Source organism: Microchirus variegatus (assembly GCF_963457635.1).
Source record: "Microchirus variegatus genome assembly, chromosome: 9".
Taxonomy (NCBI): domain Eukaryota; kingdom Metazoa; phylum Chordata; class Actinopteri; order Pleuronectiformes; family Soleidae; genus Microchirus; species Microchirus variegatus.
Genome location: NC_139810.1, coordinates 21820653 through 21840512, shown reverse-complemented (window position 1 = coordinate 21840512; position 19860 = coordinate 21820653). Strand labels below are relative to the sequence as shown.

General features: G+C 42.3%; 2 protein-coding genes across 2 annotated transcripts in view; both read left to right on the top strand.

The window, feature by feature from the left end:
• Positions 1-2578, top strand: part of LOC310932201 (E3 ubiquitin-protein ligase HUWE1-like) — a gene marked incomplete at its 3' end in the record, with an annotated part of 29856 nt that extends 27278 nt beyond the window's left edge. Inside the window, exons 65-69 of the mRNA XM_083895493.1 lie at positions 367-1021; positions 1124-1838; positions 1929-2020; positions 2166-2322; positions 2427-2578. Coding sequence (XP_083751619.1) covers positions 367-1021; positions 1124-1838; positions 1929-2020; positions 2166-2322; positions 2427-2578 — 1771 coding nt within the window. The remainder of the gene's footprint in view (positions 1-366; positions 1022-1123; positions 1839-1928; positions 2021-2165; positions 2323-2426) is intronic.
• A 175-nt stretch (positions 2579-2753) lies between these two features.
• On the top strand, positions 2754-9066 carry LOC310931874 (E3 ubiquitin-protein ligase HUWE1-like). The gene is made up of 13 exons (XM_083895114.1): positions 2754-2963; positions 3074-3312; positions 3970-4072; positions 4305-4454; positions 4564-4809; positions 4902-5019; positions 5111-5251; positions 5340-5627; positions 5794-5899; positions 6159-6276; positions 6700-6881; positions 7919-8109; positions 8221-9066. The coding sequence occupies exons 1-13, from the start codon at positions 2840-2842 to the stop codon at positions 8321-8323; spliced, it is 2109 nt and encodes a 702-aa protein (XP_083751240.1). The 5' UTR covers positions 2754-2839; the 3' UTR covers positions 8324-9066.
• Positions 9067-19860: the final 10794 nt, after the last annotated feature.

Sequence of the window (19860 nt, the reverse complement as noted above, 5' to 3'; positions counted from 1 at the left end):
ATTCATGTCGACATTTGTTTCACCTCACTCATGTTTCAGAGAACTGTGGACAATTCATTAACCTTCAGTTTACAGTCAACTGGCTTTACTAGCATTACTGTTAGGCTTCCACCCTCCCATCAGTTGTGGTGTAAAATCATTGACACAACAACAAAACAGTGGTCTACTGAGAGTCTTACAGTTGATAGGCTTAATCAGCATTGTGTAAACTTGTTTGATAATGGTCTGAATCTAATGAACATGTGTTAATATTGAAAAGGTACACACTATAGCATTAACTGTCATATTAACAATGTAAGTAAATGTAGGTAGCCTTGAGTCATTGCTTTTGACAGGTAAAAAACTGAACACGTTTTTCTTCTGCAGACCTTCCAGCTCCAGTGTGGACTCTTTGCTGCGTCTGCGAGGTCGATTGTTGCTGGACCACGAGGCCTTGTCCTGCCTGCTCGTTTTACTTTTCGTAGATGAGCCCAAGCTCAACACCAGCCGTCTGCACCGTGTGCTCAGGAATCTATGCTACCACTCTCAGACACGAGGATGGGTCATTCGCAGCCTGTTGTCCATCCTCCAACGCAGCAGCGAAAGTGAGGTTTGTGTGGAGACATCACGTCTAGAAGACTCTCGTGGCAAGAGAAGCACCCAGGGCGGCTGTGGAGGAAAAGGCTCTGCTACCTCCTCCCTCTCATGTTCATCATCCTCCTCCTCTTCGTCCTCATCATCCTCCTTAGAGCTACTGAACAGGGTGGAATCTCGTAGTTCTAGCCAGCTTTCCTGGCTCTCTGTGTCTATGGACGCAGCTTTGGGCTGCCGGACAAACATTTTCCAAATTCAGCGAGCATCAGGTAGGAAACATGCTGACCGTCACTCACAGGGGGGTTCCGCAGGATCTGGAACATTGGGTGGAGTGTCAGGTGCTGCTACAAGTGTCACATGTGGAGGAGGCTCAACTGTTCACATCCACCCACAGGCTGCTCCAGTAGTCTGTCGACATGTGTTGGACACACTTATCCAACTGGCTAAGGTGACCTATTTTCATTTATACCATTTAGTGTATAATTTATTGGAAGGTAAATTGTAATTGATGTAATTAAATGTTCTTTTTGATTTTTGTCTACCCCTGCAGGTGTTCCCTAGCCACTTCACCCAGCAGCGGTGTAAAGATCTGACAGGATCATCCTCTGACCTTGATTCTCGTCTTTGTTCTGCCATTGGTGGAGGAAGTGGAGGTGGAAGCTCCAGGACAGGGTCACAGTCTCTAACCAACCCCAGCTCCAATGCCTCCAACACACAGCTCTCCTTTGGCTCCTCTATCCTTACACCCCAGTCTCTGGGTATTTCCACTGATTTTTGGGACCTGCTGGTCAAGCTGGACAACATGAATGTCAGTCGCAAGGGCAAAGCCTCTATGAAGACAGTACCTCTTGGGGGCAGTGCAGATGCAGAGGGGGCCCAGTTCAGCCTGGAGACATCCCCTCTTGGCCAACTGATGAACATGCTGTCCCACCCAGTGATCAGACGGAGCTCATTGCTCACTGAAAAGCTGCTGCGCCTGCTCTCTCTCATATCCATCGCCCTGCCGGACAACAAGGCCACGGAGGTGCCTGCCGGACACCCCACCCCACAAGCTGCCAACCCCAGTGTGGCAACCAGTTCAGGAGCCACAATCCCAGTCACAACACCAGTTGTAGCATCTGCAGGCTCTACCCAGCCCATTGTGCCAGGCCCAGGGTCTTCTGTGGGAGCTGCAGCACAGGGTACATCCTCAGGGAGTCTAACAGCCTCCCAGACACCCTCTACAACGATCTCTATACCCACATCCACTGGAACAATCTCTACAGGTAGTGCCATTTATTCCAAATTATATATAAAGTGTACAAGGTATTTTGATAGATTGTAATGATGTACTTTTTTGGGGCCCTCCAAAATAGGGAAACAAAGAGGCACTCTGACCAGTCCAGAAAGTGACAACAAGATGGCCTCGAGTGGACTCACAGAGAAACAACTTCAACTCTCTGTGGAGGTATGATTAATTTGTCTGATAAGTAACATTTACTTAATTACTTAGTATTTTTCAGCAGAGACCAGTTGATCTATTTAATTTTGTGATTTTGCACTGTTCTGCAGTGAGACATTTTGTCCAACAACCTTTTCCTTGTCCTCTCAAGGTGTTGACATCTCACTCATGTTCAGAGGAGGGTCTGGAGGATGCAGCTAACATTCTGCTGCAGCTGTCCAGGGGCGATGGTTCCACCAGAGACACTGTGCTCAGACTTCTGCTTAGTGGGGCTAGACACCTCGGATACACTCTTTGCAAACAGATCGGTTAGTGTTGGGAGACACCGTCGGTGTCCAGTTGGACCTATTCAGGCAAATGCAACTGTCTCTCATGTATTTAATTGTATTTGAGCATTTTTTTTCTCTCTCAGGCACATTACTTGCTGAACTCAGAGAATACAACTTGGAGCAGCAGAGACGGGCACACGCTGATTCACACTCCCCAGATGCTCCTGAGGATTCCATTTCAGCCAGGCTCAAGGGCAAGATGACTAGCAGGTTAGCTAGTTTTGACTATGGATAGCCTAGTGACACTAGTTTATTAATGTCACTGAGCTTAAAAGGGACTGATATACTGAGGACACAATTCAAACTCGTAAATTTGTCAAGTGACACTACAGTATGTTAGTTGTATGCATGTAGGTTAATTGTCGTTACACATACAACGCCCTTTACCTTGTGATGCATTTGTTGGCGGGGGCACAGGTTTGACGGCTCGGAGAGTGTAGTGATTGTGGCTGCACAGAAACGCACACTTGGGGGACGTGAACTTCAGCTTCCCTGCATGAGCTCACTAACTTCCAAGACATCGACGCAGAAGTTTTTCTTGCGAGTGCTGCAGGTCATTATCCAACTCCGTGAGGACACACGACGTGCCAACAAGAAAGCCAAACAGACAGGACGATTAGGTAGAGTGATGTTACATGTAGACACAAACATCTATGATATATTCTGGATGAATGCATACAGTAACCCTACTAAGTGTTAAATCCCATGTCCTCCCTCTCTCAATGGCCAGGCTCTACCAGTTTGGGCTCAGCTAGCAGCATCCAGGCTGCAGTGCGTCAGCTAGAGGCTGAAGCTGATGCCATCATCCAGATGGTGAGAGAGGGTCAGAGGGCACGCCGGCTCCAACAGGCACCCCTACCCACCGCCGCCTCTGCCGCCGCCGCTGTCGTTGCTGCAGGATCCTCAGTGGCTGCCCCCCATGCTCCCACTGGTGCTGCTCCTCCTGCTGGCACGGCTGCTGCTGCCACGGTTAGCATGGGCTGCACTGACAGCAGGCATACTCCTACTTACACACTGCACACATTTTAGGAGACTAAACAATGAAAATAAGAACACTGACTTCATAGAATGACCATCACAGTAAAGTTAAGCCAGAATTACTGTCATGGTCAACAAGCTTTTAACATGCACCATATCAGGCTTTGTGAAATTCATGAGCTAATCATGTCTGAGCCATTACTTGGTGGAAAAATATTTTTTTTCTTCTTTGATATATTATTACAATGAATTATCTGTTGACAACACTAATGTGGTACTGTGATGAACATTGGCAGCTCCAATAGAACCACAGGTGTGTCAGGGATCCACTGCATTCTAGATCATGTTGACATGACATGTTGAAATGTTCTGTATGTAATTGTGATGCCTGCTCTCAATCTGTTCCTCTGATATGGTCTGTTTGCTGGCTGACATGGCTTCATGCTTTTGGCTGTTCCTCCTTCCCATATTTGTCTCTGTTGTGCTCCTTATGTGTTCGATAATGGAAATGTCACTTTGCATGGCTGTTTCAGTCATAATGAAGAAGATTTGTTTTTTAATGATAATTAAAGCCTACATTTTTTTTTTCTCCTGTTGCTCATCCTGTCTCTCTGCCCTACCCGGTCCTCTCTGATTTATTGTCTGTAGTCCGAAGTGCAGTCAATGACAGAAGCTCAGGCAGCCCAAAGAGATGACTCTCCAATGGATGTAGACCAGCCATCTCCTCTGGACCAGGACCCTGCACCGCTTGGTATGATGCTCATGCAAATATGTAGTGGTTACCTGTTTTTTGAAGTGTGAAGGCCTCCAGTAAACACCCCTCTCTAATATGATCAAAAGCTCCTGAATTTGTACCTGGAATTGCCAGCAGTTGTGGAGTGTATTTCAATTTATCAGTTATAAATGATATGTCATGCATTGGTTATTGCAGTATACAGAATTGTCAAAGAGGCTTCAGTGTATATTTGATATTACTTTTTTAGATGAAGAAGGAAACGGCCAGTCAGAGAGTGAGGAGAGACTTCCTGACCTTCCTCTGCTCAGTGAACAGCTCTTGTTGGATGAGCTGTGGGACATGCTTGGAGAGTGTCTGAAAGAGCTGGAGGAGTCCCATGACCAGCATGCAGTACTAGGTTGGTTTAACTGCAGTAATTCTTTGTATAATTTATAGCGTACTTATTTGTTTAAGCAGTAGGTCAAGTGTTTAGTTTAAGTTTTAATTTGTTGTCTTTGTTTCCTCAGTTCTCCAGCCTGCTGTGGAGGCCTTCTTCTTGGTCCATGCCACGGAGCGAGAGAGCAAACCTCCTGTGAGGGACACCAGGGAGAGCCAGCTCTCTCACATCAAAGATGAGCCGCCTCCACTGTCCCCAGCACCGCTTACACCTGCCACACCTTCATCCCTAGACCCGTTCTTTTCAAGGGAACCATCCTCCATGCACATCTCTTCCAACCTGCCACCAGACACCCAGAAATTCCTCCGTTTTGCTGGTAAGCCTGAAGAATTTCAGTAAGAAGAATAATGGAGATTTTGTTTGTGATGTGTAGCATTGTGAATAACAAGACTCATTCTTTCTTTTTAGAAACTCACCGCACAGTGCTTAACCAGATCCTGCGCCAGTCCACCACTCATTTGGCCGATGGGCCTTTTGCAGTACTGGTTGATTACATACGGATACTTGACTTTGACGTTAAGAGAAAGTAAGTTGGTTTATTTTACACTTATTATTATTTAGACAGTTATTAGTTTTTAGAATTACTAACATTCTGGTGGTCCTGGGCATCTTTGCAGGTATTTCCGCCAGGAGTTGGAGCGGCTGGATGAAGGCCTAAGGAAGGAGGACATGGCTGTGCATGTGAGGAGAGATCATGTGTTTGAAGATTCCTACAGGGAGCTGCATCGCAAGAGCCCAGAGGACATGAAAAATAGACTGTAAGACCCTCCTGCCCTTTTATCCACCTGGATGTCTTCTCACTTATCAATCACACAAGTCATACTCTGCTGCCTTTTTTTCCTACAGGTACATCGTCTTTGAAGGGGAGGAGGGACAGGATGCCGGTGGCCTGCTGAGGGAATGGTACATGATCATCTCCCGGGAGATGTTTAACCCTATGTACGCCCTATTCCGTACTTCACCGGGTGACCGCGTCACATATACCATCAACCCGTCATCTCACTGCAACCCCAACCACCTCAGCTACTTCAAGTTTGTGGGTCGCGTGGTGGCGAAGGCAGTCTACGATAACCGGTTATTGGAATGCTACTTCACCCGCAGCTTCTACAAACACATCCTGGGCAAGAGTGTCAGGTATTTCAGCTTTTGGCAGTCTCGGTCAAGACATTTTTATTATTTAAGACCTTGGCTAGTTGCACCAAAAAAAAGCAATATTGCTCACTTTACTTAATGCTTAATACACCCAAACCTTAGTTGACTTATTTTTGCATTCTTTATTTGAATTTGTAAAAATTCACAGGTATACGGACATGGAGAGTGAGGACTATCCATTCTTCCAGGGCTTGGTCTACTTGTTGGAGAATGATGTGTCCACACTGGGCTACGAGCTGACGTTCAGCACAGAGGTTGGTGTCTGTTCTCTTAATGTTTCAATTATCTTCAAGTGGAAAATGAATGAATTCTTACTTATTTCTCGCCTTAACTCTTGAAATTGGAATATGGCCTCAAGGGCTTGAATCTCAGATGGTTTATGTTGTCATTAAATTGATGTTGTAAAACTGTTATGGAAGTCTGATGGTATTCAACTAATTTGCAGTAAAATGTGAGGCTGAATCGCTCTAAGATCTGCAACATTGAAAGTGTCCTTTTGCTTTTTGTGTGTAGGTCCAAGAGTTTGGAGTGTGTGAAGTGAGAGACCTCAAGCCAAATGGAGCCAACATCCTGGTCACGGAGGAAAACAAGAAAGAGTATGTGCACCTGGTGTGCCAGATGAAGATGACAGGTACGACTGTGGTTATTTCACCAACTCTTAATCTCATCTAAGTAGTACGTCTATTCTCTTGGTAACTTTTAATGAGAACAGTCTGAACAGTACAGTGTACTGTATAGTAGATAAGAACTGTTCAGGGCATATATTCTCTCAGAGGCTCAAAGAAAACACTAGGTGGCTGCACTTTTCAATGTGGGACTGATCACTATCCAGCAGCGGTGTTTGTTTCTCCAAGGATTACTAATTTATCATAACCATCATCCTCCAGCTGCTGCTCAAATACATTATTCAGAAAATAATTACATATTCTGCTGCTTAATTGTAGGAAAATAGCCACCAAATTAAATGATAGCATCCTTGTTCACGTGCCTCAAAGAATATTCTCATCTAATTATAGAAAGATCCCTGTGTGAATACTTGACACTTGTTTTCTAGGTGCAATCCGCAAGCAGCTGGCAGCCTTCCTCGAGGGATTCTATGAGATCATCCCCAAGAGGCTGATCTCAATCTTCACTGAGCAGGAGCTGGAGCTGCTCATCTCTGGCCTGCCTACGATTGACATCGACGACCTGAAGGCCAACACTGAATATCACAAATACCAGTCCAGCTCCATTCAGGTTTGCATGAGTTAACTACATTATTATGGAAATGTATACCCACTTTAACATTTGAATTTGTAAATGGAGTCTTTTAAAGGTCAGATTTGTAACAATTGGTGACATCTAATGGTGAGACTGCAGAGTGCAACAAAGGGAGGACTTTTTTCACTTACCCCCTCCTTTTCAGAATTTCTGATTCAGCTTTTCCCAACTGCATCAGGGAACTATGGTGGCTTACACAAACCATAAAGCAGGGGTCACAATGTCAAATGACCTGTGGGCCAACGAGCGTCTAATCTGGGAGGGGGGCCAGTGTAGTGAAACAAAGATTGAAATCAAAGTCATTACATACTATTCCATCTTGATACTGTAATAATGATATTTCACTATGCAATGATGTAGCATTTACAATCATACTTGGTATTATGTGTGTAATCTATCACCTCTGCTATTACAAGGAAGAGAAGGTCATGTGCCATAGTTTCATTACATTCAATACAGTGGTGGGCCGCTGCCATAAAGGATGTAAACACTCTTTTACAAGCCATTTTTCTCAGTTTGTGTGACCTAAAGCTTTTGCTCCCAAACCAGAAATGCACAACTTTTTTGGGATGCCGTTTAACATGGCTACACCTTAAAATTAGGCATTTTGCCATTAGTACATATAAAAGGCTTTTTACTAAGGCTACAGAAACCAAAGGATTTTTATTTTTAAATTTACAGTTGAACAAACTTGTTTGCTCATCTCAGTCATTCTAGCAGAGTAAAAGTTATAGAAAAAATATTTTTGGCTGTTTTGTGGAACTGGCAAGTGAAGCAAGATATGGTCTCTAGTGAAGCACATATACAGAAATGCGAAAAAAAATAAATTAAATTGAAGTTCATCAAAACTCTTTGAAGATGCTCTTTGAATTCAAGAAACACTGCCATCGTGTTGGCGTTATTGGCCAAACCTCAATGTGACGGCACACGCACAAAGAGACGCATTCAAAGCACATCATCGGTAAACTGTAGCACCAGTAACAGTGTTCTAAACTTACTTTTTCCCCCACCAGATCCAGTGGTTCTGGAGGGCCTTGCGGTCCTTTGACCAGGCCGACCGGGCCAAGTTCCTACAGTTTGTCACGGGTACATCCAAAGTTCCTCTCCAGGGTTTTGCTGCTCTGGAGGGTATGAACGGCATTCAGAAGTTCCAGATTCACCGCGATGATCGATCCACTGACCGCCTGCCATCTGCTCATACCTGGTACACATCACTTTCACAAATTGAAAAATCCAATCAAAGCAATGTAAAATAATGATTTCCGCAATGTTGTGAATATTTGATTGACTTTTTATCATCTATTTCCTTCCCCAGCTTTAACCAGCTGGATCTTCCAGCCTATGAGAGCTATGAGAAGCTGAGACATATGCTGCTGTTGGCCATTCAGGAATGCTCCGAGGGTTTCGGACTGGCTTAAATCATGAGACTCTTAAAAAAAGAAAAAAGAAAAAAAAAAACATGCAGACATCTAATTTAGATTTGCCTACTCCTGACACATTCACTGATAACTTTGAACACATGCACACACACTATCATAGACATTTACTGGATTACTTGTTGAACGGCCTAGACTTACTGGTTTCTATTCCATATAAAACAGATACAACCAGCAAGTGAAATGGACTGATTTAACATTGCGTACAACACAGAGAGCCTCATGTTGACACAATCGTGTCTCCCTTCCCAATTTAATGACAAATGCAAGAGTGGAATTCAGAGGATAATACATGGACTAATATAAGAGACATTTTCTTCATTTAGTTTGATTTCTCTGTACAAAAGGTTTGGGAGTTTATTATGTTTAATCTTTTTTGTTCTCTGGTTGTGTAAAAAGAAAAAAAAAAGAGAATGATGTTTGAACAGGATGGTTATAAAACCTTTGGGGAAAAAAAATGTTGGTGGTTTCTTGTTGCAAATTTGTGACCTCACGAGCCTTGACAACAGGGGACATTTTTATGCGGGGTGTATGGACAACTTAAGTTTTGGAGATACTCACAAAAATGCACTTTTCAAAGTTTTGTGGCATTTTTAAGGAAGGATGGTACAAAAAAATATGAAGAGAAAACCTGAAGGAGATAAAGACATTAACCATAAATTCTAGAGTATTTTTGGCTATTAAATCACTTACCCAGCCTTGAGCCTTTGAATCGGAGTGGAATAACTACATGAATAAATGCATAAAATTTGCGTCCATTGTTTTCTTTAACAGTGTTGTACCATAACATGCAGGTTCATTCATTTCATCAAAAGCCAAAATGTGAAAATTTAATTACACTGAAATAGTTATTGGCTATCTACTAGAAAAGATAATACTTTGACAATATTATCGTCAGTATTCTGAATTTGCCCCTTTATTTCTCTTCCATCAGTTCTTCACCTGAAGCTCCTGCTGGTCATCGCAGTGAGACGTTAACTCATGCCAGAGTCGCGTAATCGCAGTAAATGAAGATGTGGTGTAGTCGGGATTATAGTTGACGCTCATTGTAGCAGGACTGAATTTTTGCATGCTGACGCTGACCCAGTGCACCGTCCACACACTCGATGATTTAGTTTTTTCACTTCAGGTCAACCAAAAACATTTTTTTTTTTTTTTTTGTCAGGGCACAAGCCACTATTACTGTATTTCAAAAGCTGTCTTTTTCAGATCGAGATTTCACATCACAAGAAATACACTGTAAGTAAATCAATTTTTAACTGCATTACTGGGATGGATTATTGATGAACCTGTAGTAACATGGACCAAGTTACATTACTGTAAAAAGTTTGCACACCTGCAGGTTTGGTTGTCTTTCTACTTACTATGTGGTCTAAGTGGTGTTGACCAGTTTAATATAGTGATGTTAAATGACTTTTTTTAATAATAGGCATGAAGCGTAAACCTGCTGCAAACTTAAAAGGTTACTATTTTAAACAAAAGAAAAACACCATACAACAATTTTGCTTTCGTCAAAGAAACAGCAAAAACGTTTTCAGCTGTGCTAACATCATTGCACAAGGGTTTTCTAATCATCCAATAGCCTTCTAACGGGATTAGCAAACACAATGTACCATTAGAACACTGGAGAGATGGTTGCTGTGTACATAATCTATACATATTCTATTAAAAAACAGACATTTGCAGCTAGAAGTCGTTTACCACATGAACAATATATAGAGTGTATTTCTGATTCATTTAATGTTATATTCATTGAAAAAAAGGTGCTTTTCCTTCAAAATAAGGACAATTTAAGTGACCCCAACATTTATTAAAAAAAACATATTTGATAAATGAAAGAAAGTGTACATGAATATTGAGTAAAAGGCTGGATTTATTTAATCTGGTGACTCCCCTCTGTTGTAGATTGTAACTAGAGCTGCAACTAACGATTATTTTCATAATCGATTAATCTGTCGATTATTTTCTCCATAAAATGTTTAAAAATGATGATCGGTGTTTGTCAAACGTGGAAATGACGATGTTCTCTTATGTCTTGTTTTGTCCACAGACCAAAATGATTCCGTTTTAATGATTTCTTTATGTGGAGCAAAGAAACGAAGAAAACATTCACATTTAAGAAGCTGAAATTATCAGGAATCTTGTTTTAATAATGAAAAAGTGTCAAATCGATTATCAAATTAGTAGTTTGGCGATTAATTTAGTAATCGAATAATCTATTAATTGTTTCAGCTCTAACTGCGACCCAGTTTCTAAAACTGTTAAAGAATACTTCATCGTCACTTGAGCAGAAATTAAAATGCTCAAAATGTCTTCCACTTAAACATTTCAACAGCAAACTGCCCACGCTCAATAACTCGTTCAGTATCAGCAACAGTTTGAATGCATGTTGTTGCCCTCACATCTCTGCAGTTTTGCACCTGCTCTACCCCCCCCACCCCCCCACATGTCCTCTTCCTCTATCACCTGCTCTCACGTGCTGTATTTGTTCCACATGACTGAGCCACGACGACGCTGGAAACCAAACCTGCTGTTGTGGTGGTTCCTCTGCTGTGTCTCTGACCCTCCCCCACCTCTCACCTCCAACCCCCCACTGCAAAGCTGCACAGACCAGTTGCAGTGAAGGGAGTGTCCATGTCTGCTTTAATGTGCGCCGAGGTGTGATAAATGAAATTATAGTGCTGTCGTGCAGGGATTCCAGACCCCACACTAAGCCATGGTTTCACAGTACAGTGCACAGCCAGCTTCTTCTTCTTTTTTTTTAAGCTCCCACCTCCCTTCACCTATGAAGCTCAGATGCAATTTTAAGGCCTCGCTTGATTTGCACATCTTATAAGCATTCATTGCTGTGTTGAGGCTTTGTTGTGCAATTAAAGGAGTAAAAATAATAATCCAACCACGCGGGGAATTCACAAGTAATACATTGATTTTGCAATACATTCACACAGAGATTAGATTAACCTTCTCTGTCATGCTAGATTTCCTCCTGTGGACGTTGTGATGCAACTTCAGCAGAACGTCTCTCCTGTAACGTCAGCAGTTGCTGCCAAATGAGATATCGCAAGTGCTGCTTCGTGCCAGTCGTCTCCACCGGGTGAGCATCGCTGAACTGCGCAGACCAAACAGGATGTTCCCTGTCGCAAGGTTTTCAATGTTAGTTCCCACTAAAGTCATAGTGTGGGAGAAACCTGCAGCAAAAACTCTAATGTCAGTATTTTGACTCCGGACGCTTTCTTAATGATTTAGTCAAACTCGGCAATCTTATGTAGAACCATATAAAAAGTTGCAGGTTGGTGGAATTAAATTAAATGAAGCATTGTTCAGGATTTAATGCTTAACTTGTGTCTGCAGCGCTGACATTTTTTTAAAAACAGACCACATCTGAGATAGTGGAGCTGAGGAGGAAATGAAGGCCAGTGGCGTTTGATTAATAATGACTAGTACTTTATGTATGAGCCAAATGAGCTCTCAGAGTAATTTGTTTGACTTGTGCTGCCTTCACAATATCACAGAGCTCACCAAGCAAAATGATAAAGCTTCTTTTTTTTTCTTAGCACACAGAGCAAGCGAGCAGGCAAAGGAACAAAATCAGTTCATTAGACTAATTGGTTTGTTTGTAATTAGCTGGAGAGATGTTTACTGAGGAGAAAGTGAATGATGCTGCTTACAGATTTCCTTCTTTCCCAAACAATTCATGATCTTTCACATTCGCGATGGGGGGGGGAAGCTTTACGGTAAACACTGTCTTCATCTGAAGCAGAATCAGTTGCTATTTACAGGGTGTGAGCGCCACACTCGCAACTCGTAATTATTCATGTTAGATTTTCCAAATATAAAGTTGGATCAGACTCTCATGATTAAGTGTTTTTTTCCACATTTTCCTCTCGTGTGAAGTTGTTGGGGTCAAATATAAAGATAAAAAAAGAGAGGTTTGACGTAACGAGGTGGACAGGAGCGGCCCTCAGTTTTGACAGCAGTGTGACAGATTTCAGAGGGTGTTATGTACTGTTGTGAATCTGTCTGGTTTTTTTTTTCCGTCACCTCATGATTAAGCTGCTTTCTCTGCTCTGTCTGTGAAAACCAGGGTCGCTGCAGAAAATACTGTCTGTCTATTCTCAGCAGAGCAGAGGAGAGGATCTCTACCATCGCACATTTATAAAAAAAGTGGAAGGACGGACGTCGTCTTCCAGTTTGCCGGACGAGGCCAATCCAAAGGTAACGGTACGCTGAGGTTTCTTTCAGTGTCTCAGAGGAGTTGATAATCTCAATCACTGGTTTTAGGTCAGTTCGCCAGTCCATCACAGGGCCACATAGACACAAACAAACATTAACACCTACTACTACTCAGTATAGAGTGTACAATTGACCTAATCCCCATATTGCATGTTTTTGAACTGTGTGAAAACCAGAGATCCCAGAGATAACCCATATGCACACACACAGGGAGAAGAACATGCAAACTCCATGCAGAGGCCCTTGTTCCAACCAGGTCTCTAAACATCTTTTAGCAGAAGTTTGGGTCACTTAGAAACGTCCTTATTCTTTGAAGGGAAAGCACTTTTTTTCAATGAATATAACATTAAATGAATCAGAAATACACTCCATACATTTTTAATGTGGTAAACGACTATTCTAGCTGCAAACGTCTGGTTCTTAATGGAATATGTACATAGGTGTATAGAGGCCCATTTCCATCAACCATCTCTCCAGTGTTCTAATGGTACATTGTGTTTGCTAATGGCGTTAGAAGGCTATTGGATGATTAGAAAACCCTTGAAAACCCTTGTGCAATGATGTTAGGTTGGTTGGTTCCTTGACAAAAGCAAAACATTATTATTTTGAATAAAAATCTTTATTTCTAGTCTTGATGAATAAAAGTGTGACTATTAATGGAAAACACAAATTGTCTAGCTTCTTGACCAGTACACAGTGACACATGTTTTGGTTCAGTGCTTATATACGTGTGCGTGTTGCATGCAGACTGGATTTTGTTTCACTTACCCAAGCACACAAAGCACTGAGTCGAGACCCAAACCAGAAGTGACAGTTTGTCCACTGTAAAGGTCACAGTCTTTATTAACTTTGAGCCTCCAAGAATCTTTGGTGGCCGTCTCTCTTCTCCACATTGCATCTGCAGCAGCCCCTTCCCCATCATCCCTCCCTCCCCCCCCTCCGTGACACAGCAGTGGGAACCTTGTGGCATTTTAGACGAGAGAGACGTCACTGCATGAAATGTAGCCTCTGCCATATTACGGATCATGTGACGTGGTCGACTACAGAAGGTTATCATTTGGAGACATACTGCTGTTGAGTGGAGGCATGTGATGAAAGCACCTGAAAGAAACATCTTACTTATGTGGAAATGTAGCACAAGAGAAACATGTATACTATATTATACATGTATAATATATATATGTGTATATATACTTTAATCTATATCTGGCAGTTATTCAACCGTTTAGGAATTACAATACTGAGAAGCTGTCGTCACAATTTTCTAGATATCACAAATGGTCTCAGAGTTATGGTAATGAGAAATCTATCTATCTATCTATCTATCTATCTATCTATCTATCTATCTATCTATCTATCTATCTATCTATCTATCTATCTATCTATCTATCTATCTATCTATCTATCTATCTATCTATCTATCTATCTATCTATCTATCTATCTATCTATCTATCTATCTATCTATCTATCTATCTATCTATCTATCTATCTATCTATCTATCTATCTATCTATCTATCTATGGCCTGGGGTTGTGGCAACACAGCAGTGCTTTGGCAACAGAGGTTACACACTGGAGCTTTAACTAAATCAAGTCCAGCTAAAGTCCTGAAATTACGACAATTTCAATGGCTGAGAGCCTTCAGAGACATGGCTTGATCTAATTCCAGTATAGAGCACTGAAATGCTAGATAATGAGCATTAAAGTGTCGTTTCTATTCATGGAGGGGAAAAGCCTTCAAAGTCAGTCAAAACCAGCACAAACCGCAGTCATTGCTTTGAGTTCACATCGTGCAGGAACACATTTTATGCAAAACCTCCATTTGAATATCAGCCATGGGAATTTGGGTATTGGTAAAGCTGCAGATCCCCATTTCCTCTGTGTCTGACTGCACTTGTTTTGATTCTATGATAACAATCTGGGATGGCGAAGGCTTGCAGTTAACATGAGCTTAATGAGATGCGTTCTGGTGAGTGAGGAGCTGCTCGTATCTGGCAGCGGAGCCACTCTGAGCATGGAAGGAAACTAAATCAGAGTCATTTCCCTTCAATTAGTGAGTGATTAACGCCAGGGTCAGAGACGGCTGACTGACCTTCTGGCCTCATAATGACTTTAACCGGATCAATGGATCTCCAATCGCCTGCCACATCAGTAACACAGGAACCAGAGGACAGGACCTGCATTTAGCTTTGTATAACTGGAATAGGGATAGTATTTAATTATTTTTTTTAAATTGTGCTTTCCAATGTCAGTTTCCCCTGAGTCGAGAAATATCTTCATTTTTCTTTATGTTATGTGCCCACCAGTGACACTTGGTCCGAGGCTTGAAACTGCACTTTTTAATCCCACCTGTAGGGGGACGGGACCTCATTCCCAGAATGTAAACAGTGTCCGCCATCTTTGCTAACAGTTAAGTGCCCACCAGTGACACTTGGTCCTGTTAGGTTAAATGTTATCAAAGATGGCAGACACTGTTTACATTCTGGGAATGATGTCCCGTCCGTCCCCCTACAGGTGGGTCTAAAAAGTGCGGCATTAGCGTTGCAGTTTCTAGCCTCAGACCAAGTGTCACTGGTTGGCACATAACAAAAACAAAAAAAATGAAGATATTTCTCGACTCAGGGGAAACTGAAGTTGGGAAGCACAATTTTGCAAAAAATATTACCCCTATTTTATGGATACAGACCTGAATGAAAATCGGTGGAGTATTCCTTTAACTGTCTTTATCAGTTAACTGTCTGAACCATGTGTTCACCACTGCAACTTACTGCAAGATTCTGGACTGAGGCTGTGACCAACGCTGGTGAAACTGGAGCAAATGGGAATGAAGCCTTTGTCACATGCAAATAAACCGTTAATGATGTCAGTCTGTAATGAAGGATTATGCTATAGCATGAAATCCTCACATTTAAGAGGCATTTTTCCCCCACCACCACCCAAAAAACCTAATCTGCTGTTGATCAAGTTACTGATTATTTAACCGTTTTCTTTTACTAATATTTGTGGAACATAGTTATTAGGCATTGTATTTACAAATGGTGTAATTTCCTGCAAAGCGTTTCCGCTTGTTGCACATCCGCCGGTGCCTGGGTACCAGCTGCGGGGGTTGTCAGGTTGTTCTTCCTTGATGTTTCGCCCCCTTTAATCCCAGCACATCTCCAGATGGTGGGGGCAACGGTCAGGGGCGTTCCTGACCCTCCCTGCTGCTCCCTGCAGCTGGATTTTGATGCTCAGGTTTTTCCCGGTGTTGCTCTCTTCTGTGTAGCCGGAGCCAGAAAAACTCACCGTTCTCTGCTTCTTCTCAGAGATCTTTGATAGCCTTTCTGGCTTCTGTGAACCTGACGTCCCTCAGGGTGCACTTGGTTGAAAGCCCCACAAAAACCACTGCAGCCTCACTTCCACTGGGTGAGTTGTTGCCTCTCCAGCCTCTTTGTTGACGTTCTGCCACGTGCTCGGCATATACCGTGACTTCTTTCTCTCATTCCAGGATGGCTCCTTCCAATGTGACTGGGATCAGGACTCTATTCTCGGCTTCCGACCACAGGGTGATGTCAGGTCTCAGAGAGGTGGAGGTGGTGATGACCGAGGGAAACTACAAATGTGAGTCAGCTCTGGTTGACCACTCACTTCCTGTTGTCCTGATCTGAGTGCAGGCAATCACTGTAAATAAAATCTTCCCTTCTACACTGAGAAGTGCGATGCTGGGAATTGCTCAATGGTACTTGACTCTTGGTGTTTTAGGATCAGGATCACTGAACCAGGACACACTGTTGTTTCCAGATCATCCTCATTAGTTTGCAAAGTTCTTTCAGAACTTGGAAATGATTTACAGTGCGAATATAATTTTGTTCCCAGGGAATGTTGAGCTTTAGGATCTTTAAACGACCAATGATCTATGCACTGGAACGACACTACGAGTACTTATGTGAACCATTTTACTGTGTTTATATGCATCATTGAATAATGCAGGAGGAGAGGCGCTGAAGAGCACCACAGTGGAAGTATAATATGTCGTAAATATATGTCTCTTTCTTAAGCGTGAAGTTGTTGCGCTTGCAATAACCAAACAACTAAATGTTGTCTGTAGACGGTTAAATGTTTAGGTACAGTAATGATGATAAAAGACAGAATCTTTAAATCAAACGGATAGACAAGAGTTTTCTCTGAGTTTTAAAGGGAAATGTTGAAGAGACGGAGATATACTGTATGATTAATAACATTTCACATACACACACACACCTATTGTCTACGGAATCCTAAAATCACTGTCTCTTTAGGATTTGGTATGTGTGTCCATCTGTTTGTTTTCATCTTATTACTGTTCTTCCCTTTCTTTCTTTCTTTCTTTCTTTCTTTCTTTCTTTCTTTCTTTCTTTCTTTCTTTCTTTCTTTCTTTCTTTCTTTCTTTCTTTCTTTCTTTCTTTCTTTCTTTCTTTCTTTTTCAAGCTTTTCACTTCCTTTCATTCTCCATAGATCTTATGGACCCACGCGCACACACATACTCTTCTTCCCGTCTGCTTTAATTAGTGGTGTTTTCCATCTCAATACCTATGCTCCTCTCTTTGTGAAGCTCCACACCCACACACTGCAGCCATTTACTATATTGCCTCCATCCTCTGGTTTTAAAGCTGATGGATCTCTCTCTGTCCCTCTGTCTTTTGCTGACAGCACCAGTTTTTTTTTTGCACTCCTCACTGAAGTTACTCATTCATAGCCTTCTCCCTCTCCCTCTCTCTCTCTCTCTCTGTGTCTCTGTGCACACTCGGCCTCTTCCTCCTCATATATCATTCCATCTCTCTCTCCATCCAGTCTGCCGGCTGACTCACTTACAGTTGAGTTTGTGCGGGGGGGGGGGAGGAGCTTGCGCAAGGGCGAGTAAGACATTTTCTCCGAGATGAATGGCTCTGAGTGAGGGCCCCTGCCAGAAGGTATGAGGATGTGACAGCTGAAGTAAATGTTTTCTCACAGATAAGTCCACTCAGGGAGGAGGATTTACTCCTCTCTGCTCACATGTCTTTTTAAAAGTCAGGCCACGAGGAGGTGAAACAATCGGAGACGAGAGAGACATTATGATGTATTGATCAGCCTGAGTGAGGCCTCCCTTAAATTTGTCTCCACCATCCACCTGCTTAAGCTGCCTCTTAAATATCAGACTGTTGGCTTTGGCATGAATGATCTGAATTGAAGCGTTTGAAATGGATGATGCAGCAATATCGTTATTAGGATGTAAGCACACTCAGTGGTGTGAGGAGCCGATTGTAACTGAAAGGAGCCGAGAGAGAATCTGAGAGTTTGAGGCCATAAACACAAACGCATGAACCCTCACAGAACTGTCAGTTGTGAATGGTGGGTTTCAATTTATCAAAAATCTTGTTTTAAAGGTGCATTATGTAATAAATTTAAAGCAACTGGCCATAAAATCCTCCTAATATGTCACAGAGACTAAGGAATAATGTTCATATAACAAACTGAACTCACCAACAACAACAGTACAGACAAAATATTTGCATTAAAAAAAATATTTTGCAGACTGCAAATCATGTTTATGTTTTGAAATCATGTTTTGACATGTGGCGCCACCTACTGCCGTCTACCAATCATTGCAGTCAGTAGAGTCTCAGCTCCTCAGCAACCACGGGTTGCCAGTTACGCCAGAAAACGAAACCTAAAAGACCTCGGTATTTTGAATTTGAATGTAGTAACCGTTTTTGGCCACATTCTTACATATGGCACCTTTAATAATGAAAAAAAGCTTCAAATCGATTAATTGCTTCAGCTCTAGGTTTCCATACCAAATACATCACACATTTTGACACACTCATCAACAGCATCATAACTTTAAGTCTGTGTCACATTACAGGCAGTAAGGCTACATAACTTGGCTGGCACTGCTGGAGTTCGTTTGCTTCAAGGTCTCAGGAAACAGAATTTCATGCCAAAAAAAAAAAAGCTGTGGTTTTATTGACCAAAAATGCAACAGAAGAAGAAGAAGAAGCCAGTGTCCACAGTCTCTTCCCCTCCACTCAATGGCCAGATGACTCATACCCGATCCTAGCTCCAACCTAATTGGACTGGACCATTGTGAAGGTAAAAGTAGGTAAACAAAACCTTAATCCTGTGACAAAAACATGTTGTGCATGGCAAAGTTAATCCACAGCGCCCCCTAGAAAATTTCAAATCAACAGCCGCCCTCTATGTGGATAAGATTTTGCCCATTTTCCTTTTGTTGTACTTTTATAAGCTCATATTTAGCGCCTAACATCCCAAGACATTCCAGATGAAAAGTTATCAAAAGATTCTGTCTTTCACGATGAGTTTTGCTCGCAGCCTTTTTGCAGCACAATCGTGTTCATAATTAAAACAGCGAAGTGATAGTTACTCTGTATAAATGTAGAGTCACTTAATCTTTACCACCAATTATATACCTCGGGAGCGACGGTAGCTCAGTGGTCGAGCGAGTCGTCTTTCAACCTGAAGGTTCCTCGTCTACGTGACGATGTGTCCTTGAGCAAGACACTTAACCCCACGTTGCTCCTGACGGCAGAGTGTTAGTGGGTATGAAAGATGTGTGATAGAAAAATGCGCTGCACACAGATGTGCTGTATGAAAGTGTGAGTGAATGAGTGGTCATCAAGCTCTCGGGTAATATAATACTCTTTATGTTGTAGTATTTTACTCTCCACCTCTGACATTCATTCAGCCATAGTTGTGTCCCTGAACTCTCAACCTTTCTTCAGTCAGATCTCCCCCTACCTCTCCTGAGGATAATGGCAGAGGTTTTCACCTATTTAAACTGTATCATCAATCACTTTTCCTCTCCTGCTCACAGCCTTTGTCTACATGCCTGGCAAATCCTCCGGCACTCGCAGCAGATGGGGCAACGCTGGCATCGTCAGGATGGAGAAGCACAAAGGAAAACTCGAGCTGGAAAGGGATTCCTTTGACCACGAGGAACAAGTGTGGAATGGCTTCTAATCTCTGTCTTTCTTTGTTTTCATCATTTAATTTTTCAGGAACAAATCTGAAAATCACCTGGATTCAGTATCTGTGCTCTGTTTGAAGAGCCGAGCTGTCATTACAGAGTGAGTATCATGTCAATCCTTTTTAGATATTAAATCAAACACAGTATCTCACACCATGGGATGCAGCGTCGTGGGCTGTGAATCTATCACAGCCTAATGAGGCAAAACTTTATTTGCAAGGTACAGGTTACAGCAGTGGAGCACCTGCATGTGTGTATTACGTGTGTATTACGTGTGTATTACGTGTGTTTTACGTGTGTTTTA

What these genes read in the sequence shown, in the direction of transcription:
- LOC310931874 (XM_083895114.1), top strand. Translation starts at nt 2,840, where the DNA reads ATGAGCTCACTAACTTCCAAGACATCGACGCAGAAGTTTTTCTTGCGA. An exon ending in AGCTGACGTTCAGCACAGAG is followed by an intron (nt 5,900 to 6,158) that starts GTTGGTGTCTGT and finishes TTTTGTGTGTAG; the next exon opens with GTCCAAGAGTTTGGAGTGTG. An exon ending in ACCAGTCCAGCTCCATTCAG is followed by an intron (nt 6,882 to 7,918) that starts GTTTGCATGAGT and finishes TTCCCCCACCAG; the next exon opens with ATCCAGTGGTTCTGGAGGGC.